A 23,851-nucleotide genomic window follows, 5' to 3' on the forward strand; every position below is an offset into this window, starting at 1 on the left:
CTAGACTTTCTCATTGCCTATATTACCTGGAAATTCTCTTTCTTTCTCATTTTTTTTTTCTCTACCTCTTCTTTCTTTTCCTCGGCCCACTGTCTTTCATCCCTCCCAGGATCTGACATAGATGTGTCTCTGGAAAGCCTCCAGACTGAATCTCTGGGATTCAAAGTTCTGCGCCCCCCGGCCCCAGCTCCAGCTCAGGGTTCCATGTAGTGTATCTACAAGAGAATTGGATAAACCTGCTAGAACTGGGTGGTCAGGCAAAGAGCAGGCAAGCACAATAGGTGTATAGCCTGGAGAGGTCCTAGGGGGGATGTGGTCCCTCTGTTTCATCATGCTGAGTGGGAAACGGGCATACACGCGTGGGCTTAGCCCTCCAGCCAGCCAGCCCTGCTTCTCACACACAGTTAGAGGGAGGGTTGAAAGAATGACTCGAAAGTGTTTCGAAAATAGCTGTCCATGCCACGGACGGTCAACTTACGTATGGCTCTGACTCACTGTGCAGGGAAGATGCAGTGTGTGCCCTTTGGTCACAGTGAGGCTCCTAATGACATCATCCATGAGCCCCAGTGTCAGCCTGTGTGCCCCGTACGAATTGTTCAGAATCGGTTACTCAACAAACGGAGAGTCAGGGGAAAAGCAGCTGCTAATAAAGACAGAGAAGAATGAGCACTTTCACGAATCCTCTGTGTGCCAGCTGCCTGCCTTTCTGAAGGTCTGCCTGGCTGTTTCTCCAGCCCAGGTGTCACCTGAGCAGGTATCCTTCTGGAGTCTGGTCACCCACAGTGTGGGGTGTCCAACGACCACCCTTGGGATGGGGGTCCTAGGTGCACAGCTGAATTCAAGGACTCTCAAAGCTATTCAGGCAGCTTTACCACGGGGGCCTCTAGCGAAAAATCCATTCAGTACAGGATTGAGTCTTGGCCCCCTTGTCCAGCTGCCTTGCCCCTTGCCCTGGATGTTCCCTAGGGCCCTGGAGAGCGGCCTAGTGGACCTCATGGCCTCAGCTTTTTCCTCCCCACTGGGGCTTTTAACTTCTGTGTCCCTCCTCCCTCATCGGATCCCTGCTTCCCTCTGTCTTCAGCAGATTCCTTGTCTGCTCTTGTGCTTTACCATTTTCCTTGTCTTTGGCAAACTCGATGAGTCAGTGTCACCATCGTCTCTGTGTGTTTTGGTGCGAGGCAGAAGCCTAGCCAAGCAGGGCTTGAGGTGTGCACCCGTTGCGTTAAAAGAGGTGCGTGACTTCAGGTCTGCCTGCAAAGGGCTCCTGATCATGCGGGGGCAGGAGGGGTGCTCGGTGGATGGATTCAGCTGTTCTTCTGAAATGTTCCCTCAGAACATCCCTTTCAGCCTTTCTCTAGCAGAAGTCCTTTCGAGGCAAGCATTTTCTCTCCTGAAGCCTGACTTCCGCTCGCTCTTGCTCCTGCCTGTCAAACGTATTTTCTGCCAGTCTGTCTGTCTGTCTGTCTCTGCACCTGAGCGCTCTCCTCACTAGCTCCTTCCCCCTGAGAGGTGAGGTGAGCAGTGCCTCAGAACAGGGTGCAGGCCCCAGGTCTCGGCCTGGAGAGGAGGGAGGGTGACACCTGCTGGGCAACTGCTGAGTCCACCCGGCCTTGTCCGGCTTCTGGAGCCTTCCGAGCAGAACTGCTTCCTGCTCCCACTCTTCCATCTGGTGGGAAAGAGCCCCAAGCTTGAGGTCCAGTGCCCCCCACCCCTGCACCCAGTGCCTGCACCCACCAGCCACCTGGCCCCCTGGGTTGTCTCCCCTTGGCCCTGCAGGCGGTTCCCAAGACAAGCACAAACACTTTGAGAGTTTTAGGGCTTGGATACCACATCCCAAGAAGCATGGGATCTCCCAAAGAACAGGGTCAAGCTGGCCTTGACTGGGTGACCACGGCCCCTCTGAGAGGGACACAGGAAGGGGGGGCCGCCTTCAGTCAGGAGGAAGGCCCCAAGTGTGCGAACCGCACCCCCCCCCCCAGGCCCGGCTTCCCTCAGGCACTCACCATGTGGTGACGTTGGGCAGTGGCTGCCCCTCCCAAGCTGGGGTTGTGCTCCATAGCCTGAGGGTGACCGCGGCTCCCTTGGGAACTGCCACAGGAAATGACGACGATGAGGTAAATGTGCAGCTGTCCATGTAGGTCAGGTCAAAATGTTCCTGTAAACCTCCAACAAGACAAATGTCATCCTCTGTTCTGAAACTTTTTATCTCTATAGGGATGGCAAAGTGTTATATCTTTAAAGGTCAGAGACTTGAGAACTGGCTATCCTATGTATCGCAGGCTATAGGCAACATTCTTAACCGGAAGCAAAAGCAATAGAATACAAAGGTTAAAGTAAAAAAAAACATCTGATATGGAGTCAGATTTGTTCTTCCCTGTTATAAGGGGAACATGTTGGCACCAGGACATAGGAGTGGACGGACACAGTCTCTGCCCTCATGATGCTTCTGTTTAATGAGCAGACAGACATCAAACACACTCCATGTCCAGGAGGGTGGTGGTGAAGTGGGACCGGTCCTGTGAAGAGGAAATAAAGGACTGAGAGAATTGACACAGTGGGGAAACCTAATGCAGCTGAGCGGGTGAGGGGGTCTCTGTGTAGAACCCACTTGCCATCTAAAGAGACAGCCAAGTAGGGAGAGGAGGGGAGGGAGGGGCCAAGACCAGAAAAAGCTTAGAATCTTAGGAACTGAAATGAGTTCATAGCTGCTGGAGTATACTGTAACATGAGTTTAAACCAAGGGATCCTGCGAACTAAGAAGGGTGGTTCACAAAGAAAACATGCTGCTCCTCTGTTCCCCTGCCACTGGGCTGCAGGAACTTTACCCTTTGCCCATTTGGCAGAGAGACAAAGCCTTAAGGTCACCTCTCCCCCACCGCCATCCGCCCCTGGCCACCTCCAACACCTCACAGAGGGTGGGACAAACAGACCTTCCCTGTTGGACAGCTCTGAGGAGTGTCTGGCTTCCGACAGATGTCATAAGCATATTCACCAGGACCAAAAGCTTTAGATCAATGTCTTCCAGTAGTGTCCAACAGCAAGAGCCACCCACATAATTTTCTAGTAGTGATTTTAAAAGTAAAGAGAAACAGGTAAAATTAATGTTAACAAAATATTTTATTAAACCCAATACCTCTAAAATATTATCGTTTCAACATGTAATTAATATAAACATTATGAATGAGATATGGTACATTCTTTTTTTTATGCTGAGTCTTAAAAAAATCTGGTAAATATTTTATACTTACATGACAGTGCAATTGAGACTAGCCACATCACCACTGCTCCACAGCCACATGTGGACTGTGACCACTGCATTGAACAGTGCAGCTCTAGACACTGCAATTTTGAAACCATGGCTCCCCAGAGAGACCAGCCCACTGGCACAGAGAAGCTTTAGAAGAATACTCAGGGAGACAGACAGCACTTACGGCAACTAGTGTGGAATTACAAACAGGGTGCTTCCTACTCCAGGGAGATACAACCAGGCTAAGTCGTGAGCTTGGCCTGGGGCACAGCCCAGACCTCCCCTCTGGCAGTGTACCCATCAAACACCCTCCCCAGTGCCCTGAGTCTACCCTCATTCATCTCTTTTTTTTAAATTTAATTTTATTTATTTTTTTATACAGCAGGTTCTTATTAGTGATCCCTTTTATACACATTAGTGTATAGACGTCAATCCCAATCTCCCAGTTCATCATACCCTCATTCATCTTGCCAATGCTTTTTTTCTCCTCAAAGAACTAAGTGTAACTGGTCTTACTCTCTTTTTTTTTTAAGTTTTCACCTGTATTATTACCTTAGGATGCTGAAAGAGGACAACAGAGCCAGTGTGATGTGGTAGAAAGAACACTGCCCAGGGCATCAGAGAAGGCAGAATCCAGTTCCTGTCCATCTTTCACCAGACCTGTGGTTCACAGTGAGTCACAAGTGTCAGTACGGTGTGGTAAGGAAGAGCTCGGATTCCAAAGTCAGACTGCAGCTCTAGGTCCTGAACTGTGCCCATTTCTGTGCCTTCACATCCTTTCTGTAAAATGGGAACAGTATCAGTGTTGTTTATTAAACAAGGTAATGATTGCAAAACACTTAGCACAGAGCTTGGCACATGGTAAACATTAATAACTAGGATGATGATTATTCTGTTTTACCTGTTGTTATCTCTGCACCTGTTTTCTTGGTTATAAAGTGGAGATAATCATGCCTCACGAACCTGCTTTACAGGGTTCTGTGAGGCCTACAAGAAATAAAGAATGTGAAAACACTTTATAAAACTGGGAAGCCCTTTATCAAGTCCAAAGATTACTTCTTAGTCCCACAGCCTAGCTGGGGGTCTGACTTTAAACAGCCTTTACAAATTGAGAATTGGGAAGGGGAGTCTGTGTGATACCCGTAGCTCCATCACTGGACGAGGCGAGGCCTAAATGCCCAGCTTCAGCACTCTTTTCCTGGGTAAACTTTGACTTCAGCTCTGTTTTATCATCTCTATGATGGGCTGAGAACACCCAGCTCGCAGGCCAATGGATTGAGGGTCAATTGAGCCCCTGACTATGGTGTGCCTGGCACAGGGCCTGCCTGACTTGGGGCCCTGGAGGGGACCTTGCTGCCCACACCTGCCTCAGCCAGGCCTGGGCCAGCAGTTCATGTGCCAACCACAAAGAGGAGCCTCAAAGCTTCCATTGAGGGAATGTTCACCAACCCCACCATCAACAACCCCTCTATTCCCTGTTCCCCCCTCACCTGCTTTTCTCTCAAGGCCAGGGGGAAAGCCCTTTAGGAAGGAGTGATAGTCGTCGACCCTGAGTCTGCCCAGAGGCATCTGCTTTGGGTTCGGTAGCCTGCAGAGAAACAGCCAGACACTGCATGTATGTAAATTTCTGACTTGGGGTGGACTTCCTGCCTACTCCACTCAACATACCAGCTGAGTGGCCTGGAGTTACTCTAACCTCCTTGGGCCTCAGTTTCCTACCCTGCAAGGGAGATGGTGCCTATGGAAGAGCTTTGTAAACCGTGGCCTGAGCTGCACATGCAGTCATGGTCATCCTTCTTATTGTCCCCATTCTGTGGGCTTGACCATATCAGATTCCCTAATACAGGAAAAGAGGGAAAACTCCCCTGTTGGCTGCCTGACTGTTAAGCTCCCACCTGAACATCACAGATGCTCAGACAGGGCCACTCCACAACAACTAAAAGACTAGCCCCACCCTCCCACATACACACCTGGACCAACACTGGTGATTGCTGCCCCATTACCAGGGACAGCTCTAGCCCATCTCAATACTCCCACCACCCAGGCAAAAGTTATTAGACTCCCAGTCACTGAATTCCCCTGCTTCTTGACGGCAGCTGATCCAGAACTAACCCTGCCTTCTGTATCCCTCCAAAGACTCATCCAGCACAGGCCCAGATCCTTTAAGTCCCTCCCTACCCACCGTCACTCAAGAATCCTTACCGAGGGAGCATCTGGGATGGAACAGGACCACAGAGAGTGAAGAGGGTTCTAAGGGGACAGGCAGTTGCCTGTCATCAAAGCCCTGGAGACCCCAGGAGAAGGGGGCACATTGAGCGACTCCCCAATGTGTGAGGCCCATAACCCACCCTCTCGACTCTGTACAGCTTGGTCCTTCTGGCCTGTCCTCCCAGGTGAATGCTTCACCAAGACCTCTTAGAAAGAGAGTGTTCCTTCCTCCATGTATCCCCAGAATGCAGATTTTTATTACCCTGTTTGGGACCTTCTTGCCTTGAGTAGTAATTCTTCATTTCCTGAGGGCCCACAATATTCCAAGCACCGTATGATGTGCTTTACATGGGTCATTGCTAATCCTCACACCATCCATGCCACATGGATTATTAGCCTGATTTTTTACAATAAGGAAACTCAGGCTCAGAGAAATAACTTGACCGAGGCTTGAGTGGCAGGGTCAGGATTTAAACCATGACAATGTGACTCAAAATCATTGTGGGTCTGCAAGTTCTTCACAGAACTGTAACACAAAGGCTTGCCAGTGTCACCTGCACATGCCACTCCCTCCCAAGAATGCAACTGCTGCAGATTTTTTTGTCAACAAAGCCACGTGCTTTGAGTAGAATCAAGGGGACTCCCACAGCCAAAGGCTGTCCTCTAGGCCCGTGCTGACTGCCTGCCCAGCCTGAAGCTCTGGGCCTTGGGGAATGCTGGGGAGAGGCGGAGACACAAGGAGGGAGAAGACAGTGCTTGGTGGACAGAGGCAAGACAGACTACTCCCCTGTCCTTCTGATAATTGCTGATTGTTCAATGTTCCCTGAGCTGCCTCTTTTTGCAACCTTGAAGTGTGGAAGCCAAACTGAGATCGAAACTGTGGAGGGATCGGGTAGAGACCCTGCCCTGTTCATCTTTATGTCACAAGCAACCAGCCCTATGTACAGGGTATGGCATGCAGGAGGTGCTTAATAAATACTCATAAGTGAGTGAGCAAACAAGTGAGTCAGGGTGGTGATGCGTGGCATATGTACAAAAGTGCAATACAGAATAGGGGTGGTTACCAAACACTACTTAAGAGTTAGCCTGCAAACGAAGACTTGTTTTGGAATAAAGGGACACTTTTGCTTCAATTTGAAGATGAGCCTGTACGACTTCTGCCTCATTCTACTGAGATTTAGAAATAATTCAACCCAAATGAGACTCCTGGAGAAGAATGACAGACACATTTTCTCTTTGTTTGTTTAAAAAATTTTTCCCAGTATTTATTTCCAGCTTTATTGAATATAATTGACATATAATATGTAACTTTAAGTGTTAATGTATAAGTTATTCTGTACTATGTGATGATTTGATACACGTATACATTGCAAAATATTTACCACAACAAGGTTAGTTAAAGCATCCTTCACCCTGTTCCCGAGTCCAAGCTTGTACAGCTCTCCACATGAAAGCCCAATAAATTGATAGATGAGGTGTTGGGACAAGGAATAGAGACTTTATTTGGAAAGCCAGCAGACCAAGAAGATGGCAGACTAGTGTCCCAAAGAACCATTTTACCTGAGTAAGAACTCAGAGTTCTTTTATACTAAAAGGGGACCAGGTGTGGCTGGCCATTGCAGATTTCTTGGTGCTGGGATGTGATAATCCTTTGTTTTTGTAGCAGTCCACGTAGGTCTGGTCACGATATTCCTGGTCACGATATTCCTCCAACAAGACAATTGTTATTCTCTGTTCTGTACCTTTTTATCTCTATATGAATGGAAAAGTGTTACATCTTTAAAGGTCAAGCCTGGGAGGCAGAGCCTTGAGAAAGGGCTACTATGTGTATTTCAGGCTATAGGCATCATTCTTTCACAAAGGTGCAGAGCCAGAATAACTTAGCATAGCAAACAGGGCACAAATGTGAGAGCTAAAGGAATAGATCCAATATAGTGTCAGGTTTGTTCTTCTCTATTACAATTCTCCCCTGTCAATGTCCATTCCACAATCTTCTGGAAAAAGGGGTGATGACCACCCTGGCTACTTCCTGCTGAACAGAGGCCATGAAGGGGTGATTGTGTAATGGAATTGATCAGTTTGGGACTGGAAGTATTCCCAGGGCCCAGGCTGGGCATGAACAGTTTGCATTGGATCCCCTTTTTATGGTCCTTCACAATACTTAGACAAGCACTTGAATGTACACATAAACTTGGAATAAGGATACCCACGAAATTCTGCGCTATGCTATCTTTATATCTTTTTTTTTTAATACAGCAGGTTCTTTATATCTTTAAAGAGGGTTATTTCCCCTCTTTGGCCACACTTGGAGACAGTTTTATTAAAGCATTTCCTTTCTAACAAGTGGCTGTCACCAGTGTAGTGAAACAAAAGAGAAGAGCAAGAGTCATCATTACTTATCTGGTAAGAGGCTTGACTCGAAACAGCAACTTAAGATCTTCTAATGTCCCACAAGGCCAAGTCTATTTTTCTTCATCCTGTCCAGTTTCTAGAGGAGTGAGTTCTACTCGGGTGTGGTAAATCCATGGTCTTATCCTGGCTAATTTATCAAAATGAGGAGTGGGTGTTCTGCAGCACCTTGTATGGTCCTGTCCACTTAGTGGCAAGTTGATGTCCCAGTCCTTGTTCTCTCCAGGTTTTGAGAAGGACTCAATCCCTCGGCTGGAAGGGGTGCAGTACCATCTCAGCTGGGTAGGTGGACCTACTGGAAGCAAATTCATGAACAGAAGTTCATATAGTGCCCAATTCTTAACACAGCTGTTGACTGCTAGGTCCTTTAAGACATCTACAGATTCTCCTGCCCAGGCGGACACCTGGAATGGCCTACCACACAATATTCCTGAAGGGCTCACTTCTGGGAGCCACTCTAATCCATAGCAGGGCAACGGGCGAGACCTTATACCAAGTTGGTCTCTTGACATATTTTAGCAATGTTCTCTTTGAATATGTGTTTCATTTTCTCAGTTTTTCCTATTGATTGTGGTCTTCAGGCTGAATGTAGTTTCCAACAACATGCAGTGCTTTAGATACCTGTTGGGTTATACTGGAGACAGTGCAACCGTCACTTTGAAGGGTGCAGGCAATCCAACTTGGGCAATAATTTCCTTAAAGAGGGATTTAACTACTTCAGATGTTTTTTCTGTCCAGGTGGCTTATGCTTCCACTCATTCTGAAAAAGTGTCCACAGGGAATTCCCTGGCAGGTCAGTGGTTAGGACTCTGCGCTTCCACTGCTGGGGGCCCAGGTTTGATCCCTGGTCAGGGAACTAAGATACTGCATGCCATATGGCACGGCCAAAAAACAGAAAAAGAAAAAGTGTCCACAAACACTAACAAGTATCTGAAGTTTCCTGCAGCTTGAGGTATTTGAGTAAAGTCTGTCAGTCCTCAGTGGGGCAGGCTCCTCTATATTGAGTTCCCACCTGGGGGTGTCTAGCAGCAGTCTTTGGATTATTTTTAGCACAAATTTTAGCCTGGCCAAAGGCGGGGAAAGGTGGTCTGACACTTAGGCCAGGGGGAGACCGAGAAAGGAAATGGGGAAGTGGAGTTCCTCAAACGCCAGCAGGTCAGCCAACCCATAGCACTGCAGTCCCAGCCACAGCTGGTCCTGGCCGGTGAGTCCATGTTGGGGATGGGGAGAAGGCAAGGTGGAAGCTTGCAGTGCAGCCCCACCCTCAGCAGAGCATAGGAGACCAGGGGCACACTGGGCACAAGCTGTGAGAAGGGCAGTGGGCAGCCAGGGAAGGTCCTGTGGGGGTGTGGTCACTGACCACGCAATAAACACGTGTGTTGAGGGCCCACTGGTGCCAGACCCTGGCTAGGCCCTGGGATAGGGATGGACTAGGAAGAGGCTTGGCCTTGGATATGACTCAGGCAGTAAGGAAGTGGTGGGAAGGCAGTGCAGCCGAGGTGGCTGAGATATGAGTTACAGTCAAAGAACCAGCTGGCCAGGGCAGGGAGCAGGAGCACGGCCTGTACAACAGGGCCCAGCCAGGTGCCACATCCCGCTGGAGCAGCCTGTGCCACTGCCCATCAGATACAGAACTTGGGCTTGACTGCAGGGTATAGGGAATCACTAGATGCCTTGAAGGAGGGAGGTGAGGGGAAACATAATTATTAAGTATCCATCAGGTAACAGGCACTCAGTAGGTGTTTTCTGTGCCAACGCCTCTCAGACTCAATGTGTTTACCAATTTCCTAACAATTTCATTAAAATGCAGAGTCTCTATATTCCATATCTTGTAATAACCTAAAATGAAAAAGAATCTGAAAAAGAATATATATATATTTGTATATGTATGTATAACTGAATCACTTTGCTGTACACCTAAAATACTGTAAATCAACTATACTTCAATAGAAAAAAATTTTTTAATAAAACAATATAGGCATACCTTAGAGATATTGTGAGTTCGGTCCCAGACCACCACAATAAAGCAGATATCACAATAAAGCAAGTCACATGAAAAAAATAAAAAAATAAAGATACATATAGAGATGAATTTTCTTTATAACAAATAAAATCTATAAGGCATCAAAAAAATGCAGAGTCTAATTCAAGAGGCCTAGGGTGGGGGTCTGAGGTGCTGCATTTCTGATAAGCTCCTAACTGGGATCACACTTTGAGGAGAAAAGCTGTAGCTCATTCAATCTGCGCCCCAATGCTGTCCAGTGAGTATTATCGGCTCCTGTTTATTGACAGGAAAACTGAGGCTCAGTTTCTGGGCTTGCCTGAAGGCACATCATTAAAAGAGCTATACTGTTCCCTGCCCTCCACCCATGTGAGGGAGATAACACAGCCCCTAAGTTATCACTCCCTCCAAGCCCCTCTTGGTCTGCTCCAGGCTTGGGTCTTCCAGGTCTGTAACTTCAGGCACTCCTGTCCCAGCTGGCCTCCAGCCTGGAGTTTCTGAACTTGCCTGTGGCAGCATCTAAAGATAGTCTACCTCACAGGAAACCAGATACTATTGGCTAACTTTGCAATTAAAGATGCTCTCAGAGGGAAGGAAAGGGAAATACTCTCTGGCAGAGTCTGCGTGGGACAGGGCGGCTGACTGGCATATCCAGAGGTTCCCTTCCCAGGTCCAGCCCAGGTAGGACCAGAGGACTCTTTCAGCACCTGTGGGCGAGCTGGGTGGGGCACTGTGGTCAGAGGTCAAAGTTGGTTAATGATGCTGGTTTGCTTTACATGCCAACAAGGGAGACCATTTTCCAGAGGATGTTGCAGCCTAAATGTCCAAGGGGCTTGGGGGTGATGGGGGGCAGTGAGTGATTAGATTATTTATGATATGCTTAACATAGTGGAATATGATTAGAAGTGTTAGTAATTACGTTTCAGGGACATGGAGAGATGCTCAAAAAAAGCATCATTTAAAATTGCATCTGCCAACTGTTATATATGGAATGGATAAACAACAAGATCCTACTGTATAGCACGGAAAAGAATATATATGCATGCACACACATATATATGAATCACTTTGCTCTACAGCAGAAATTAACATATTGTAAATCAATTACAATGTCCTAACCACTGGACCACCAGGGAGCTCCCTATTATTTTTAAAAATAATTTTATTTTTTTTCTTTCTTATTCTTTTAGAGACTCACATTTAACTGTTTATGGGTGAAATGTTATGACATCTGGATTTATTTATTTATTTTAAAATATTTATTTATTTATTTGGTGTGCCAGGTCTTAGTTGCGGCACAAGGGATCTTTAGTTGCTGCATGTGGACTCTTAGTTGCGGCATGCGGGATCTAGTTCCCTGACCAGGGATTGAACCCAGGCCCCCTCTCTGCATTGGGAGTGTGTAGTCTTAACCACTGGACCATCAGGGAAGTCCCTGAATTTATTTTTAAATAATCCAGTAGGGCATGAGTGGGGAATAGATGAAATACTGATCATGAGTTGCTAATTGTTGAAGCTGGGTGATTAGTGCATGGGGGTTGTCTCTGCTTTTATATATGTTTGGAAATTGTATAATAAAAAGTTTTAAAAATAGCATTTGCATTTTAAATATACTCAACGTGAATATTAAAATATGCATAAAGATTGGATGGAAGAAGCTAAAAACTAGCTGTGGTTGGTTCTGGGAAGTTGGATTGTAGATAGTTTTGAGTTTTTTCTTTCCTGTTACTTCCATGCTTTTTTGTGCCATCTGCATTTTTTTTTTTTTTTTTTTTTTGGCTGTGCCGTGAGGCATATGCTATCTTAGGTCCCCGACCAGGGATCAAACCCACACCTCCTGCAGTGGAAGCTCGGCGTCTTAACCACTGGACTGCCAGGGAAGTCCCAATATCCGCATTTTTTATAATGAGCAACTATTGCATTTATAACGAAAATTATTTTAATAACAAATTGCTGACGCACTTTGATGTTCAACGTTGATGTATGCTGTTATCATCATTGTGAGGACATTTGGGCTCAGAAGGTTTGTGTCATTGGAAAACATCATCTTCAGAAAGAAAGTATGAGTGGTCACACATGTGAGTGAATTGTGACTCTTGGCAGGGAAGAAAACCTATACCACATCTCTTTAAATATCTTCCCAGGCCCTCTTCATCTTTTTCCTTAAACCTATGTTCATTGGGAAACATAACACACTCAAAGGACAGTGTGCAGGTCAACAGCTTATAAATTGATCTGCTACCAAACCAACAACCAGGCAGCAGCAGAGAACCAGGCCAGCCCCCGGCAGCCTCCCTCAGGTCCCTACTTGATCACCACCCCTGCCCTCCCCAAAATCACCCCATTCCTGACTTTTATGGTCATTGCTTCCTTCTTTGTCCGTGTAGTTTTACCTCCTACATATTCATTCCTAAACACTGTGGATTTTCTTTGCCTGTTTCTGACCTTCACATATGTGGGTTTATATACAGTATGTCTGCTTTTTGGTTTGCGTTTTTAAAATGCATTTCTACTGTAGGAGATGTAGATGCACACACAGAAATGTTCATGACAGAATTGTTCAAAAACTGAAAGCCACCCAGGGGCGCATCAGCATAGAACAGATAATAATCGTGGGGCACTCACACAGTGCAATCCTATTCAGCAATAACAATGAACAGACCATAGCCACAGCAATAGCATGGATGAGATACTACCAGAAATGCTGAGATGAATTTACAGATAAATGCAAAATTGGCCCCTATCCACATGGCAGTTATCAAATGCATCACCACCAGACACAATTTCTTTTTCCATGAACAAGAATTATCGCAACATCATCAGTCATCCGTAAATTAGCTCAGACAGTGAAAGGGGGAGATGGCCCCAAAGGGTGTGCTAGACAGGACACCCAATAAAGGTTTTTTGGCCTATTAAAGTCTTTTATAATTTCTCCTTATAGATCCTCAGTGTAGAATTTGAGGCTCCTCTGTTTTCCCCTCTTCTGCCTTCTCTCTGCATCCTTTCCTGAGCCCTCCACTCAGACTAAAGTGAACTTTCCTGAAGGCTCCGGGAACAGGTTGGCCCCTCCTAACCCCACAATCCTCACTTCCTTCTGTTTCTGTATAGTCCCTCACACTCTCTCTGCCTGGCCGTGGACCCAGGAAACCTCCTTATGCTCATACTCTCAGTGCCTTTGGCTTCAAACCGCACCACACCCCATGCCCACCGCCATCTTTATCAACCTGGAAGACCCTCCCAGCCTTTAAGACTCAGCTTAAATGGTCCAATCCTTGGGTTTCCCATCACTTTTCTTATACTCTTACTAAACAATAATAAAAATTCACAGAGACTATATCTTAGACATTTTTACCTCTACAGAATTGAGCACAGTGCCTACTGTTGGGGAAATAGAATGAAAAACAAAATCTCCAACCCAGAAAAATCTCTCCATGAATATGGTAGAGAAAGAAAACTCTTTCATTACTGAATAAGCATTAAATGTGATGTGCATCACAGGCAATCCGCTATGAGGTAGTAAAGACACAAAAAATCTCACCCTGGTATATGACCAGATACAACCCCTTACACACATGTTCTCAAGATACACAATGACTGGTGCTCAAGTAAGGGAACCTGACAGTCACACACAGTTCATCCCAAGTTTACCATGGTCATTGGGTTCATCATCTGTATTAGTGGGTTGGCTTCATCCAGAGGAGAAACAAACTTCTCATCCCTTTATTATCAGAGGTGGTTGTGTAACTTGGAGCCAGGTTCCTGCCCAAGTCAGGCTCTTGCCCTCCCTCTGGGACTGGGAGCCTGGGCACCTCAATATCTGCATCTCAAAGAGATGGCTCCCGGCTCTGAAGCTGACAGAGGAAATGATCACATTTTCTAAAGGATATATATCCACATTTCAAAGAGGAAAGAAGGTACAATTACATGTTTTCTAAAATAAATATTCTAAGAAAAAGGAGGCAAGTGGACTCTTGTCCCTTATTTCCAACAGGGAGAATTAAGCCTCTTATTATTTTTTTTAGCTAATTAATTAATTTATTTTGGCTGCGTTGGGTCTTCGTTGCTGTGCGCGGGCTTTCTCTAGTTGTGCTGAGCGGGGGCTACACTTCGTTGCGGTGCATGGGCTTCCCTTCGCGGAGGCTTCTCTTTGCTGCAGAGCATGGGCTCTAGGTGCACGGGCTTCAGTAGTTGTGGCACATGGGCTCAGTAGTTGTGGCGCACGGGCTTGGTTGCTCTGCAGCATGTGGGATCTTCCTGGACCAGGGCTTGAACCTGTGTCCCCTGCGTTGGCAGGCAGATTCCTAACCACTGCGCCACCAGAGAAGTCCCAAGCCTCTTATTTTTAATTTTCACTTGTCCTTACACCAGTGTATGGTAAAGATAATTAACAGATATTGGCTTAATCAAAAATTAATTAATAAGCAAGTCCATCTCTTCTTCAGTTATTAAAAAAAGGAAAGTCATAGTCATTTCCTTTCTAAATTTCACAGTTCATTTTAACAGAGATAAATAAATACCATAAAGGACTTTGAGGAGGAAAGCAGAGGGAGGTGTGGCAAACCAAGAACAGGGGCAGGTCCTGTGAAGGGGTGGCTCACACACGAGCAGAGGGGCCTCGCTCCATGTGTGGTTTTCTCCTGTTACTGGTCTTGGCTTGTGGCGTGTTTTGGCCCGTATAAAATGCTGGTGGGTGAGTCACGCCAAGTTGTTTTAGGTGGACGCTGCTGTAGGAATAGAAAGTCACTCAATCTACTTGTGTGGAGGATGGGGTGCAAGTTGTAAAATGTGCCCACTGCTCCTCAGCATGGAATTCAAGGCCCATCCATCTGCCCCTCTTCTTCCTTCTTGGCCTTGCTCTCTCTGCATCCTGAGGAGGGGTCTCATAAAAAATAGCTGTCATTGTAAATTGGAAAACCATCAGGTCCTTAAACTCAGGGTCCCAAGTAGCCAGGGGTGTGGGCTTGGGGCCAGACTGAGAACCTTCCTACGTGGCCCAAGGTGAATTCCAGATTTGTCAGGACTCAAAATTAACTAATTCAGCTCTCTGTCTCCAAACAGAACCTCATCTGAATGCTGGCCGCCTGTGAGCCCAGAAGCTTCGCAGGCTGCTGAGCAGCCACTCTGTGGACACGAGGCCATGCTTCCCCTGACCCAGGACTCATGCTGCTCTTTAAAACTGTTTCCTTCTGTTCGGTCATTGTTGGAAAACTGAGCAGCCAGAGCTGGCCAGGCCCTCAGAGATGGTCCGGTCCAGGGCTTTCATTACATACATCAAGAAACTGAGGCCAAGCTGGAAGTGAGCTGCCCAGGGTCTGCCAGCTTATTTCAGGGTATGTGGACCCCTCTGAAGTACATGGCTCTGAAGAGCATCACTGTGTATTTGAAGACAGGAAATAAGCTGACCCTTTAGCCTTCAGCCTTTCCTTCTCCATAGAAAAGGATTCCCATTTCTTCACCACCATTGTTGAGAGCTAGGTTCTGGGGGTCTGGCAGTGAGGACCACCTAGTCATGGCTGGAGAGGCAAATAATATCCCTATCCCCTCCATTTCCCACCCACCGTTTCACTGAGGGTCAGCCTTCTGGGTCCTGAGTCTAGAAGGCGAAACCCAGGAAGAGTGTTCAGGGTCACTTCTTGAATCTTATCCTTTAAAGGGGGGTCACCTCTACTATTTTTCAGTTCTCATTCTAGAGACAGGGCCTGCAGTAACATGCAGAATTCCCCTCCAAGAGGGAAAGCATGGTGCAGGGCAGGGAACACGGCTTTGTGAAGAGACGCATCTGGGTTGAAATCCTGGTTCTGTTGCTCCCTTGGACAAATTACCCAAATCTTTCTGAGCCGCTGGTGGTTATTTTGCAAGGGGGCAGAGTCATTTCCCATGAAGTGTTGTGGTGAGAGTTAAATGGGGTCTTGTGTCTGGAGCATGACACTTAGCAGGTATCCAGGAACGGCAGCCTTCACTCCTAAACTGGGGCTTTCTGAGGATAACCTCAGGTTCTAGAACCTCAAGAGATAGTGGTACCCCCACGGGGAAAGTTGGGATCAGGGATCAAGCAATTCCTGAGTTTTGTTTGGTCCAAAGGAAAAAAATTAAGCCTCACAATTGGCATTAGACTGAACCTCAAACCCGCATGTACTCAAGGGCCTAAAAAGCCATAAAAAGAGAGCAAGGAAGGTAAACAAACAAACAAAAGAAGACTCATTGAATCTAGAAAACTAAGCAGGACATGAAGCCAAAAAAGAGGAGGAAGCAACACGAAAAAGACGCTGGGGAGAAGAAAGTGGATGGGGGCCAGCTAATGAGAGGGGAAGTGTAGAAAAGGGAAGCTGATTGGAAACAGTGGGTAATGATGACCAAAAAAATAGTTAAAAAATAAGTGAGCAGGCCTGAGAAAAGGAAGTGACCGGAGGAAGTAGAACAGGATCAGCAGTAGAGCCTGCTTGGTGTTTTTTAAAGCAGGTTCTACAAAATTCATTTCAACTTGGGTGTGAAACCCATGTGTATTCAAAGCTCAGCTACTAGGTTCAGCCCAGACTCTCCCAGCTCAGCACCATTTAGTAAAACGTTGACTTAACAGAACAGAGGGTGAGGAGACCCGAGGACAACTGAGGAGACGTATGCGGTGCAGCCTCAGTTAGCGTGGTGGGACCTGTGTTAGTGCTTCACTCCGGCACCTATCCTTCCCCTTGCAATCCTGTCTATATGAACCTCGCTTAGTAGATGCTGTGAAGGCTTATTTCACTGGATTCTTTTTTTTTTTATTTCATTTATTTCTTTTTGGCTGTGTTGGGTCTTCGTTGATGCCCGCGGGCTTTCTCTAGTTGCAGCGAGCGGGGGCTACTCTTCGTTGCAGTGCGCAGACTTCTCACTGTGGTGGATTCTCTTGTTGTGGAGCACGGACTTTAGGTGTGCGGGCTTCAGTAGTTGTGGCACATGGGCTCAGTAGTTGTGGCACACGTGCTTCGTTGCTCTGCGGCATGTGGGATCTTCCTGGACCAGGGCTCAAACCCGGGTCCCCTGCATTGGCAGGCGGATTCTTAGCCACTGCGCCTTCACTGGATTCTTGCACTTGGTTTCTGGTGTCCTCAGGGTCTGGGAGGCCAGTGTGCAGCCTGAGTGAAAGCCAGTTGATCTCTGGCAGCACTTTGACCCCAAGGGCATTAGTCCTGCTCTTGTCTGCTACCAGGAGGCCCTATCTTCAGGCTCCTGGCCCAACCCTGGGACATCTCAGAGGACCCAGAAATAAAAGGTCCACCCAGCTGAGGCCCACCTTTCCTGAAAAGGTGCCTGGATAAAGCTATCAAGTTCTAGATACTTCATGTTATTACCTATTTAATCCTCTCTGTAATTCTGAAAGGAAAGTTCGCTGCCCTGCTGAAGGGCTCCAGGGATATTCATGATGAGAGGATGGGGAAGGTGCAGGAAGAGCTTGGAAAAGGCCAGGATGTCAGAAATAAACAGGTGGCATGTGGCAAGGAGGTCCCCAGTCCCTCCCCTCTCCTTGCTGGGCACCTGGCTCAGGGCTGCCAAGTGTGTGCCCGTCCCCTTCTAGCCCACCTCCCCACTCTTCCCAATGACCCAGGGACACCTGCCCGAAGATTTGTAGGAGGTCCCTGTGTGTGAGGCATGCCGCCAAGAGTGGAAATCAAACCCACCACATGCAGATTTGGCAAAAATCAAGCCAATTCAAAAGCACCAAGTTCCTGGGCTTTCAGGACTGAACACAGGCCCAAAAGAGATGCGAATTGTCCTTGGACTCCTCTCGAGGTCAAATCTGCCAGCTCCTGACCCGGGGTGGGGGGCAGGAAGAGGGGGGGCTACCCCCAGCATCCGCAACTTAGGACTACAAGGGCTTGACTGTTTGTGTTCCTACACAGCTGACTGTCTGGGAAGATGGGCTCCAGCAACAAGCCACATGCACCAAGCGGCCACTCCCAGCCGCCCGGCATCTCAGCTGAGCCATTTGAAACTGACATTTATGTCACTCAAAAATGGTTGCATATCAGCCATTTTATATGGTTCAACTTAACTTTTATTGACTAAGGTCATAGCCAGAGGCTCCTCTCTGAGAAAAGGGCATTGCAGCTGAAAGCAAAGAAAGCATACAGTTCCCTGGGGCTGAGAACTCCATCCCAGCCTGAGACGGCCCAGGTCAGAAAGGCTTGGGCCACTTCGCCCGGAAGAGTCTGGGTGAGACGCAGAGCTGGGCCAGGACACTAAGCAGAGGTTGGGAAGGGAGAAGCAAAGCCCTGGCTGGGGGGGCCCTCGCCTTGGCAGAGACACCATCTTGGTGAAACCAGCATGAAAAGTATGTAGCGGGGTGTGGAAACTCCCCTGGTTAAAGAAGCATGAGCTTTGGTTTTAGCTGTGCTGAGTGGAGGCAGTGACGACCAGGAGGTGTGCACTGAGGTTTCTGAGGGCCTATCTTGTGGTATCACAAGGAAGAGGAGGGGGTCCCAGAGGACCAGGGCAAAAGGGCTCCCCTTGCAGCCTCTGGAGTGAATCTTGGCTGGGAGAAGAGGGGATGGACAAGTGTCACTTCCCAACCTGAGCAGAAATGTCTTATCTTTCTATTCTTGTCCAGAAAAAAACAGGAAAAGAACAGTGGGGGAGGCCAGGTCACAGTGAAGTGCAGGGCTGGTAATTATCAGATTACTTAGCCCCCAAGACCCAGGGCAACAAGCTAACTGAGCACAGGCCTCCATCTGGGATCCATCAGCCCTTTCGTGACTGCAAAGGCCTGGGTGATGGTGACACTCCCTCTTGGAGTTGTAGGATGACTGACTATCCCAGCTGGCTTAGAACTGAGGGGTTTCCGACATGTGAGACTTTCAGTGCTAAAACCAGAAGAGTCCTGGGCAAATCAAGGCAAGGTAATCACCCTAGGGTGTCTGACTCTATGTCTTATCCCTTAAGGAACAGAAAGACTTAGTTGGTTCCAAGAGGGAGAGGGAAAGAAATGGCTCTCAAAGACAAAGACGAGCCTCTGGGTGCAGGCCTGCCCAGGGCTCCGCAGTGTCTAGGACCTCTCTCTTCAGTGTTCATGCAGGAGAAATGAGGGTGCAGAGGGCGAGAGGTGGGAGAAAGGAAGCGGGTGGAGAATGGAAGCTTGGACTGGAAGTGTGAATTACGGCGTCCCCACCACCACACCCTTCTCCTCCCCACTCACTCGTCCCCTCTCCCCCATCCACACCCTGGTCAAGCTCGCTATCTTTCAGATAGACTTTTGAAAATCAAAGAAAAAAAGATCTGTCTCAAGCTTCAAAAGGCTTAGATTCAAATGCTAACTGAGCCATTTACTTCATAGTTTCTGGCAAGTCACTCAGCCTCTCAGGGACTGGTTTCCTCTCTGTCAAAGGGGTCTCTTATAGCCTCCATCACAGAGATTAAACAAGATAGCACGCATGACACTGGGAAAGGTACTGGTTAGACACCCAGCCAAATGTTTGCTTCTTCCAGTCTGCCTATGTAAGGGGCAGAATTCCAACCTTGTTTCTCTGAGAACTAATGCCACTAGTTGTCTTCCTTTCTCATCCAGGTGCTCACCATGCCCACCATCTCCCCTGAATCAAGTTTAGAAGACTTTGAGTATGATGAGCTTGCAGAAGCCTGTGATATGGGGGACATCGTGGCCTTGGGAACTGTCTTCCTGGCCATACTCTACTCCCTTGTCTTTGCCTTTGGCCTGGTGGGAAATTTGCTGGTGGTGTTTGCCCTCACCAACAGCCAGAAGCCCAAGAGCATCACTGACGTTTACCTCCTGAACCTGGCCTTTTCTGATCTGCTCTTTGTAGCCACCTTGCCCTTCTGGACTCACTATCTTATAAACGAGCAAGGCCTTCATAACGCCATGTGCAAACTCACCACCGCCTTCTTCTTCATCGGGTTTTTTGGAGGCATATTCTTCATCACCATCATCAGCATCGACAGGTACTTGGCCATTGTCCTGGCCGCCAACTCCATGAACAACCGGACTGTGCAGCATGGTGTCACCATCAGCCTTGGCGTCTGGGCAGCCGCCATCTTGGTGGCTGCACCCCAGTTCATGTTCACCAAACAGAAAGAAAACGAATGCCTTGGTGACTACCCCGAGGTCCTACAGGAAATCTGGCCTGTGCTCCGCAACGTAGAAATAAATTTTCTTGGCTTCCTGCTCCCCCTGCTTATTATGAGTTACTGTTACTTCAGAATCATGCGAACACTTTTTTCCTGCAAAAACCAAAAGAAAGCTAAAGCCATTAGGCTGATCTTTCTTGTGGTCATCATGTTTTTCCTCTTCTGGACACCTTACAACGTCATGATTTTCTTAGAGACACTCAACCTCTATGATTTCTTTCCCAACTGTGACATGAAGAGGGATCTGAGGTTGGCCCTCAGTGTGACCGAGACAGTTGCATTTACCCACTGTTGCCTTAATCCCCTTATCTATGCATTTGCTGGAGAGAAGTTCAGAAGATACCTTTACCACCTGTACAGGAAATGCCTGGCTGTCCTGTGTGGCCATCCCGTCCACGTCAGTTTCTCCCTGTCCCCGTCTGAATCACAAAGGAGCAGGCGAGAAAGTGTTCTGAGCAGCAATTTCACTCATTACACCAGTGACGGAAATACATCCATCCTCCTCTGAAAGCCTTGTCTCTCCAGCAAGCCTGGAGTTTCTGAGACTGACACTGAATAATTAGGACAGATTTTTAAATTTCTTACATGCAAGAAACAATGGGCCTGATGCCCAAAAGCAATCCTGAAAGTATTTTTTAGAATTGTGCTCAAAATCTGAATGATAAAGGATAGTCATGTTTCTTATTGCCAATGTCAAGAGTTTCTTGTTTACAAATTACAAAAATTCAACTCAGATTAATTTAGCCTGAAAAGAGGCAGTATCATTTGCATTGTAACATGGGCAAGGGGGTGGCAAATCCTCAGAGTGAGTGAAAACTAGAGATTGAATCTAGCTAGAACTTCCTCTCTCTGACTCTCAAATCTCTGAGTGGTAACAGAGATCCCAGACTCACATAACACAGTTTTGTCATCAGAGAGGGAATGAGACCTATATCCCTCTGATCCCAAGGTCAAAATTCCCAGGGAAGGGCTCTGATTGGCCAAGTTTGTATCAGATTCTCATCCTTGGACCAGGTGGCAGTATCCACAGGGAAGACATAGATAAGATGGCAGCTCCCATTCCAATCTTGTGGTTGGAGATGCGTGAAGACATATTTCCAAGAAGCTGGAGGGGTGGGTGCTGCTTTGATCAGATATAACAAGAGTTGCCCACCAACTTTACCTGCATCTAGCCCAGCCCCACCCTGATCATACCAGCCAGCACACACCACCAGCCTCTTCGCCATTAAACCCCCTCTGTCATGTCCCCAAACATACAAAGGTTCCCCAGCGCCTACTGCATCAAGTTCAAGCTCAAATGCCTGGCCTCTGACACCCTCCGTCATGTGGTTCCACCAACAGATTCGCCAGTACCTCCCCTTCACAAAGGACTCCAGCCACCTTGTCAGTCAGGTCTCTTCAATCCAGCCACATGCATCGCCACCTGCTCCAGAGCCCAGGGGCATAAACAGAAAAAACAGTGGCCCAAACTGAGAAGGCATGGTTTCTAGTCCCAACTCTATCACTTATCTGCTGGGTAATTTGGGGCCAGCTGAACTTCAGTTTCCTCATCTGTAGAATGGACATAATAGAACTTTTCATGTAGGAAGCATCCTTTCCAGCATGAGGAACCAGCCTCTAACTCTTGCAGGTTCCAACCCTCTTGTCTGGTTCCCAGACTTCAGCTTTTCCTCCACCTGGCACCGTGCTTAAGTGGTGCTGTTGACAGAGCTTGGAAGGGCCTTGCGGGCTCTGCTGCGTGATGTAGCTCAGACACAGAGGAGGCTGGCTCCTACAGTGGCGCTCAATGGACACTTGTAGATATACAGGTTGATAGCCTTTCCTGACCCAACCCTCCCGGACTGCCTGGAACATTTCCTCCCAATCAACTGGTGGCAACCCCATCTGGAGAGAACCCCATCATTCATGCCACTGCCAACCTGGACAGCCAGGGCCCCAGGAGCAGTTTTCCCTTTCTCAGTAAACATTTGGGATGGACTGAAATTTTAAAGCTTGAAAAACAATTGTGATGATGCTAAAGAAAATATCATCTATAATCTACCCACACAGTATCTTCATCTGCCCACCAGACCTCATTCACACTTTCATGTGTTTCGAGTTGCAATCATAATGTACAGACAGTTTTATAATCTGCTTTTTTTTTTTTGCGGTACGCAGGCCTCTCACTGTTATGGCCTCTTCTGTTGCGGAGCACAGGCTCCAGATGCGCAGGCTCAGCAGCCATGGTTCACGGGCCCAGCCGCTCCGCGGCATGTGGGATCTTCCCGGACCGGGGCACGAACCCGTGTCCCCTGCATCGGCAGGCGGACTCTCAACCACTGCGCCACCAGGGAAGCCCGTATAATCTGCTTTTTTTTTCTCTTAACATTAGGCCACAAATAGCCCTCTGTTTCTATATAGTTTTGTAATCATTTCAGAAGACTCTGCCAGGTTGTGAACTCATTGAAGGCATCTGACTCCTTCTATTTCTCACTCCTTGGCAGTCAGTATATTTGTTTAACCAATGACAGAATGAATTATGTTCCATCAAGATCATGTACTGTAACTTACTCATCATTACCCTATTAATAAACATTTCGCTTGTTTCCAATATTTAGCAAACACATATTTTACAGCACTTTTCTGTATAATTTCCTTTCTCATCTTCAATTACTTCCTTTGGATAAATTTCTTGCCATGGGGATAATTGGGCCAAAGGGCCTGGGAACTTTTTAGCTTTTGACACATACATATGAAACTAATATACTGCAAAACCTTTATTGAGCATATATTACATGCAACATGGGAGCTCAGATCCAGAGCTGTTGCAAAGATCAGTGCGATAAGGCCTTCACCTTCAATGTTTAAGAGGTGCTTAACATTTAAATGCAGAACTCAGAAATTTACAAAAAAAGCATGCTCTGCATTAATTGGTAACACAAGAGCAGTGACATCTGACCTGAGTCTTTAAGGATCTTAGGACCCTAATCTTAGGACATCTGACCTGAGTCTTAAGATCTTAAGATCTTAAGGGAAATGTCTGAGAAATTGAAAGGCATTGGGAATAGAGTATGTGGTGGGAAGCTTCCGAAGCTTTGGCTCAGACAACCAATGGAAGAGGGTGTTCTCGGGGTGTTCACAGTTTACTCCCTTATTACCTGATCCTTGTTCCAATTGTTGAATTATGAAACTTTTCATTAAAATTTTAACTTATAAGTGAACTCCCAAGAAAAGAGGAAAATATTCTTTTGGCTTGAGAAACAAAGAAGAAAGATAAACAGTTTCATTTCTAGAAGAAAATTAGATTTGTATCATAAGAAACGTTCATTCATTCATTTTGCTGAGTAAGACAGAATAGGGAGAAAATAAGGAAGGTCATCGAAAAAACCTAAATAGCACTGATGTTGGTATCTAAGTAAAGGAAGGCACATTTGAAAAGGACAGTTGGCCCTAAGAGCACAGCTGGATCAGATCCACCACAGCTTCTGGGCTCTGGGCTTCCCCAAAGCAGAAAGAAACTCCAAATGCAGACAGACATCTATGACTGAGTCCCAACCTACTGACTCTGTGCTTGGGAAGGTATTTGACATCTCTGAGGCTCAGTTTCTTCACCTGGAAAAAAAGAATAAACATGGTGCCCACCTCCTAGGGTTATTATGAGGATTTAGTAAGACTACCTTCACAAAGCTCACAGCACAGGCTTGGAAAGCATGGTCAAATAAATGGAGGCAACTATTTTGATTCTTTTTTTTTTCTTATTATGATTAGATTGAATCTTTCCCAGTGAGGAAACTCATACTATGTTGCCCTTGCCATCTTGCTTTCTTTAGTCCCAGAATCACAGAATTGTGGGTGGTCAGAAATAGTTGAGTCCAAACCCACACTTTGCA

General features: G+C 47.0%; 1 protein-coding gene across 2 annotated transcripts; it reads left to right on the plus strand.

The window, feature by feature from the left end:
• The first annotated feature begins 10,469 nt into the window (after window positions 1-10,469).
• Window positions 10,470-22,684, plus strand: CX3CR1 (C-X3-C motif chemokine receptor 1). Of its 2 annotated transcripts, none has more exons than XM_029244212.1 (2): window positions 10,470-10,547; window positions 19,405-22,684. In XM_029244212.1, exon 2 carries the CDS (start codon window positions 19,414-19,416, stop codon window positions 20,488-20,490), a length of 1,077 nt encoding a protein of 358 aa, XP_029100045.1. In that variant the 5' UTR covers window positions 10,470-10,547; window positions 19,405-19,413; the 3' UTR covers window positions 20,491-22,684. The 2 variants fall into 2 exon arrangements, with proteins under 2 accessions (XP_029100045.1, XP_029100046.1); XM_029244213.1 differs by lacking the exon at window positions 10,470-10,547 and adding an exon at window positions 15,030-15,196.
• The last annotated feature ends 1,167 nt before the right edge of the window (window positions 22,685-23,851 follow it).

This window comes from Monodon monoceros, unplaced genomic scaffold (genome assembly GCF_005190385.1).
Source record: "Monodon monoceros isolate NGI ecotype Baffin Bay Population unplaced genomic scaffold, NGI_Narwhal_1 Super_Scaffold_3, whole genome shotgun sequence".
Classification (NCBI taxonomy): Eukaryota; Metazoa; Chordata; class Mammalia; order Artiodactyla; family Monodontidae; genus Monodon; species Monodon monoceros.